This window comes from Brachyhypopomus gauderio, chromosome 3 (genome assembly GCF_052324685.1).
Source record: "Brachyhypopomus gauderio isolate BG-103 chromosome 3, BGAUD_0.2, whole genome shotgun sequence".
Taxonomy (NCBI): domain Eukaryota; kingdom Metazoa; phylum Chordata; class Actinopteri; order Gymnotiformes; family Hypopomidae; genus Brachyhypopomus; species Brachyhypopomus gauderio.
In genome coordinates this window covers 23,963,653-23,969,966 of record NC_135213.1, presented here as the reverse complement: position 1 = coordinate 23,969,966, position 6,314 = coordinate 23,963,653, and the positions used below count along the sequence as shown (strand labels likewise).

General features: G+C 44.2%; 1 protein-coding gene across 3 annotated transcripts; it reads left to right on the top strand.

Annotated features, from left to right (window-relative positions):
* The first annotated feature begins 426 nt into the window (after nucleotides 1-426).
* On the top strand, nucleotides 427-5,036 carry dydc2 (DPY30 domain containing 2). 3 transcript variants are annotated; one of them, XR_013129777.1, is made up of 7 exons: nucleotides 427-750; nucleotides 1,058-1,168; nucleotides 1,321-1,425; nucleotides 1,890-2,036; nucleotides 3,385-3,492; nucleotides 3,622-3,801; nucleotides 4,546-5,036. XR_013129777.1 is itself a non-coding variant. In XM_076998606.1 (7 exons), exons 1-7 carry the CDS (start codon nucleotides 604-606, stop codon nucleotides 4,570-4,572), a joined length of 759 nt encoding a protein of 252 aa, XP_076854721.1. In that variant the 5' UTR covers nucleotides 427-603; the 3' UTR covers nucleotides 4,573-5,036. The 3 variants fall into 3 exon arrangements, 1 of the variants encoding a protein (XP_076854721.1); XR_013129776.1 differs by having other exon boundaries at nucleotides 3,598-3,801; XM_076998606.1 differs by lacking the exon at nucleotides 3,622-3,801 and adding an exon at nucleotides 2,645-2,758.
* Nucleotides 5,037-6,314: the final 1,278 nt, after the last annotated feature.

Here is a 6,314-nt window from a genome sequence, read left to right as displayed (position 1 = left end):
ACCAGTCCGGCCCTTGGCTTGTAGCAAATTTGGTTTTTTGGCCCTCGGTGCATTTGACTTTGACATCCCTGGTCTAAAGGCAGTGTTTTACTAATATTTGCTCAAGAGTCAGTGGGAGTGGCGTGTGGGTAGCCTATGCCGTCTTTATAAAATCAGATGACACTACCAGATGCTGTATGTTCTAAAAGGCACTTCGTGACACCCCTTACTAGAAATACAAACCTATCCTATCTGCATTTGTAATTTGAAATGAATAGTGGGAATTAAACCGCATTACCATGTCCTATCTTTACGTACTCATATTCGTTACCAAGTTTGTTCATTTTTGCTTGGCTATCCCGTAGGAATAAGGAACTAGGAACCTACGGCTCGGCGCACTTTGGGGGAAGATTTACACCGCCGCGCGGTTACCATAGAGATGATAAACTCCTGCAAAAGACGTTTCAACAGCTGAAAACCTGTAACATAGTCACTAGCTACGGTCATACTTAACCTGCTGAGAAGGACAATTTACGTCTTATTAAATTGGCTAAGTCAATTTAAACATATACTATATGCAAATATAGCTAATTAAGAGGTGATTCCATTCAGCTTTCTACCAGAATGGATTCCGAATATCTAAAAGAGAAACTGGGGAAATGTTTGGTGGAAGGACTGGCTGAAGTAGCGGAGCAAAGACCTCTGGACCCTGTGGAGTTTCTAGCACTCTGGATATATAAATACAAGGAGAACCTGGAGCACGCAAAGAAGGTAGCGCAGGTCTCCAGGTGCACTTACCCACTCTTGTCAACAGGGGGGCGACAGTTCATCATATGTTGGTGAAGCGTAATCATTCAAATAATTACATTAAATAAAACCACTTCCTTACAGATTAAATTGGGGGGTTTTCTGCAGTGTTTCTACTGTTTTTCTGATGTTTTTCATTGTCGGTGTCATTGCTGGGTTGAAAGTTGTCCATCCTTAAAATGTACTTAAAACCTAAAGCTCTTTGTAATGAAGTGCCTTGTGAGTGTAGCAGCACAATGATCTCCTCAGAACAGTGCTGCATGTCTTTCAGAGGGCTGTGTATGAGAAGCAGCTAGCGGAGGAGCTGGAGACAGCCAGAGAAGAAGCTCTTCATAGGAAACTCCTGGAGGAAGAGGCTGAGTGTATCCAAGCCTCTCTAGAGGTGAGAGAGCCTGGCTTGCTGCTTTGCTTACTTCTGAATGCCAGACCTTCCGGTTCAGAGGACCCAGTGCACTCTGTTGGAAACCTTCCATAGTGACAGTAAACCATCTACCAATTCAACTGTAGCTTCTGTATGTTTGTGTGACTAAAAAGCCCACAGAGGAGGTGGTATCAACACCACCACCAACTCCACTGCAGGATCGGCCCAGGAAGCTCAACTCCCCCGTGCTGGAGGTGGTGCTAGAAGGGGAGGAGGGGGTAGGTGTAGCAAGCATGCCACCCCATTCCCATCAGAGACCCAAATGTGTTTTTTAATTGTATTTTAAATACAAAACATGTGATGTTTTTTCTAAGCAGTTATTTCTAAGCATTGTATTTTTTTCTTAAGCACTGTGAACACACCAGTCTAATCAGAGGCCATTGCACATGTAGTGCAGATTGCTGTGCTGCCCACACTATAGCAGTACTAGCCAGTCTCACATGCCTGCTCTGCATCTAGTGACATTGAAAGCCAGTAATCTCACACTCGCTCTCCCGCGTCATTCGTGTCCTAACTATATTCAGATGTATCAACAATATAGAATTCCTCACACAAATGTGATGTGAGTCTTTATTGGAGAAATGGCATTTTGTTTCAGGGAGTTTGTGAAAGGTGTGATTCAGTAATACATTGTGCTCAGACAACTTAATGTCTCCATTTTCATCTGTACCAATTCACACAGCATAAAGTAAATACAGCCACACCTGAACCTCTTACAACGGTGCAGGGAGCACTACCACACATCCTGGCTGAAGAGGACCAAGGGGCGGGGCTTCAGACAGAGGATAACGCTGAGTTCCCACCCACTGAGGCACACCCACTAGAAGAGGTGAAGCCCCTGTATAATATCACTGCTGATAAACAACCGCTCATGATAACAGTGAGAAAGAGTTGGAGATGGACAGATAAATGGAGAGTGAAACTCTCTCATCCGTGGCATAACTAATCATCAAACCCTGCTGAGACCCTGAGTGAAACTATGGTGAGTCCTGGTACAGACCTGGTGAGTCCTGGTGCTCCATGTCATTGTGGCTTTCATCACTTGAGGGTCAGCCAGTAAGACGCCAAAACATTTTTGCAGGTAAATGCCCTCTCTAAGTGGAAACCACGAAAGAGACACAGAGAAAGATTGATGAGACAACACAGTCAGGCTCAGTGGAAGAAAAACTGGTGAAATAGTGATGGTTTGCCCCGGACTATGCTGGCATTTACTACGAGAGGGCATCCTGCTACACATATACTGGGGCAGTGGGTACTTTGGCCCTGGGTACCAGAGCAGTGGGTACTGAGTACTGGGGGTCCTTCAGCATTATTTAGAAGCCCATACAAAAGGTGTATGCCATTAACCCATTATCAGTCACAGTAGGAGCAAGAAGGGAACGACAGAAGAGATGACAGAAAGGAAGCGTTAGGAACTGATCTTTTTGTGAATTCCAGGACATTGCCACGCTTGCTACAGAGGTGGATACTGCAATCTTGAAGCAGTCTGAAGAGGATACAGCGCCCTCTACAGATGAAACAGAAGATGTGCAGAGACCTGAGGATCTCCATGTATGATCAGTAAAGGCCATTCTACACAACAAGAGACGACCAATCAGGTTGCATTCATGTGAATTTCGAGGCAGTTGTGAAGGATCATGCCCTCAGCACAGACGCAGGGCCTACAGCTGTGGATTTAAAACAAGCAGTAGCTATTAGCTTCATTGTCACTCTGGTCACCATGCAAGAAAGACGAGAGGTTCTGCCACCTGCCGTGTGGAAAACTACACTGATCACATCAGCGTTCTTATGGAAGCAGAGAGTGTGAGAGGAAAGACCATTTACACTCAGAGCAGAGGAGCTAGGAGAAAAGCAGGGAAAGAGTGAGACAGGAAGAAGGAAGGGAATGAGAGGAGGAAAGAAGAGAGTGATTCACAGACAACTGAAAGAACAGAACAGGAAGATTTTGAAGTGTTTACATGTCCACAGCCCTACTGAGTAAAGGCATTTTAACTGAAACCCAGAATAGGTGTCTGAGAAGCAGATTAACAGTCTTCAAGTTTGCGTCTACCCTGTTTACTGTCATTCACTGAGGTGAACAGCAGCCAGATATTATATAACAAAGAAAAAAGATGAGGGGCAGAGGAAAGGGAGACAGCGTTGTCACCTCACTGCTGCCCTCTGCTGGTTGATCGCAGGACACAGACAGACTGCAGCCTACAGTGGACGACACAGTGTTGAGGCCCGATGGATCTGCAGATCCATCCCTGACCCACCCGACACAGCAGCCAAGCCAGCCAGAGCAGGTGAGGACGGCCCGGCTGCCCATCCACATCTGCTGGAGATTGTTGGAGCTGGTTTACTACATCGGTTTACATTCATTCAGGATTTTCACCATGTTTCTCCTGCAGTTAAGGGTGTTTTTCAATGCTCAGAGACAGATCCAGCCAGAGAGAGGCTCAGAGCAGCCAGAGAGAGGCTCACAATCCACAAGGAGGTCCCAGCAGCAGAGAGAGGAGAACAGGAGAACAGCTAGAGGCTGATTGGCTTAGAGCAGAGAGGAAAAGCCCAATCACAGCACTCGCTCTGCAGCAGGGAGACTGTGAACAGTGAATGTGAAAAACTCACTAGTGGGATTTAATGACACACTCAACACATTAAAATCATTAAAAAATGGAAAACAGCAGATCCAGCCAAGATAAGAAAAACACACCAAAACAGGAAGTAAGGTAGAGAGGAAGTGTAGTAATAGTGTCTGAAAATTCAAACACCAGAAGATTACCACATGCTTCCCATGTTCCCTTGATCTGTAACCACCTGAAGAGGACATGTATGTGTGAGATGTGACAGCATTACAGAGTGACACACACTTGGGACTACACAACACACACTAGGAACCAGATACAGACGGGCTCACTGACCCACTCAAACTGAGCCCTCGTACATACATGGTGAAGTCTCACGCCAGTTATATAGCATGACTGTATGTTTTAGTACAGTCTCTACACACGTCATACCATGTTTATGCCCAATTGAAGGACATACAGTAACTTTCTTTTGAGTTTGGACAAGCAATGGGTTCTAAAGGTCCTAGTGTCAAACAAGTGTTACTGCAGGTAGAGTAAAGTAGAATAAAGGTACTGCAGGCAAACTTGATTTATAAAAACATAGGTGGCTAAGTAGCTCTGTTCAACCTATGAAGCTTTAATTTTTCACGAGCTCCTCCAGAGGAAAGTAAAATAGATATGATGTATTAGACTTCCTCCTGGCCATGCTCCAATCTCCAGTCAGTTTTAATGATCAGACATACATTTTATGCACACCTTTTAATACTAGATATGTATTTAATTTCTTTGCAGGAGGAAAATGAAGAAGGCAGAATCTGAACATCTCTAAATCTAGAAGGTCCTCTGGCTGTCAATACAGTCTGCTTGCTGAACTGGCTGACATACATGCCAAACCCTGTTATGTTATGATCTGTTATGTATCGCCCAGTTTTTGTTGCTATATGTCACTCTGGTTTAAGAAGACCCTCAGGAGCTGATTCAAGTGTGTTAGCATAGAGAAAGTAGCGTGTTAGAACATTAGGTGTGTTAGCGTTGAGAGTAGTGTGTATTAAGATACCAGTGTGGTATAGGTGTGAAGAACTGGACCTAGACAAGCCCAGGGATCATTGTTCATGACCCTTGGAGTGTATGCACATGTCTTAAGCTCTTTTCTTATCTCACTCACATTCCTGTGATATATTTGCAATTCTTCTTTCGTCTGGCTAATGTATCTAGGAGTAGCTGTGTGTCCACTGATACTGATACTGTTGATAAAGGACCATGGGAAATTCACTCATGTGAAATAAAGGCTTACAGCCAGCAAGGCAAGTGTTGTTTGATTAGTTCTGGAATAAGAGAACTTACAGTGGCATCGAGTCATGGGCTCTGTGTGGGTTTACTGTGAGGGTTTACTGGCTAGTACAGTGTGTACTGCTGTACACACAAGATGAGAGTGGGATCACAGGTTGTGTGACGGCAGCATGCAATACCTGCACCAAGCAATCAGGAACAGCCCTAAAGGCCAGAGATAGTTAGGGAAGGTATCAGGACCTCAGAAAGGAACATGACTACAAACAATAACAACAGATGAACTTCTCCCTATTGCACTGATGCCCATTAAGGCCATGTGATTAGGCCTGACTGCATGGGGTGGTATATGTGTGGCTTTGGGGAGAAGGGATTTAGGGAGTTGGAGACCTGTGCTGTGGTAAGCATGGCAACAGTGGCCACTCAAGCTTTGTGCTTTTAAAGAGTTGTTACTCACTGACCTACAGTCATTACCAGGGTTGCCAACTCTCACGAAATGAGCATGAGACACACGCATTTGACGTCTTCACACACCATACATCTGATTTCTCATGCTGAAAAAAAAATCTAGTTTATTTATCTCTGATCTATGATTCAGTGAGTTAGTAGTTCGCCAACCACACTTAATTTGTGTCCATTTTACACCCCCCAGACCCCCCGATAAAAATGTACATTTACACTCGCCAGACCCCACCCCCCAAGATCAAATCTCACTCCAAGTGACCTTGAAAAGTTGGCAACCCTGGTCATTACTCACTGACCTACAGAGTCATTACTCACTGACTTACTATAGAGTCATCATACATAGGATCAGTCATGGCCAAAAGTTTTGAGAATGACACAAATATTATATTTTCACATGATCTGCTGCCCTCTGGTTTTTATGTGTGTTTGTCAGATGTTTTTATTACATACAGAAATATAATTGCAATCATATTATGAGTAACAAAAGCTTTTATTGACAGTTAGAATGAGTTAATGCAGCAAGTCAATATTTGCAGTGTTGACCCTTCTTCAGGACCTCTGCAATTCTCCGTGGCATGCTCTCAATCAACTTCTGGACCAAATCCTGACTGATAGCAGTCCATTCTTGCACAATCAATGCTTGGATTTTGTCAGAATGTGTAGGCTTTTGTCCACCCGTCTCTTGATGATTGACCACAAGTTCTCAATGGGATTAAGATCTGGGGAGTTTCCAGGCCATGGACCCAAAATCTCTATTCCCTAAAAATTCCCAAAAATTTTGTTCCCTGAGACACTTAGTTATCACCTTT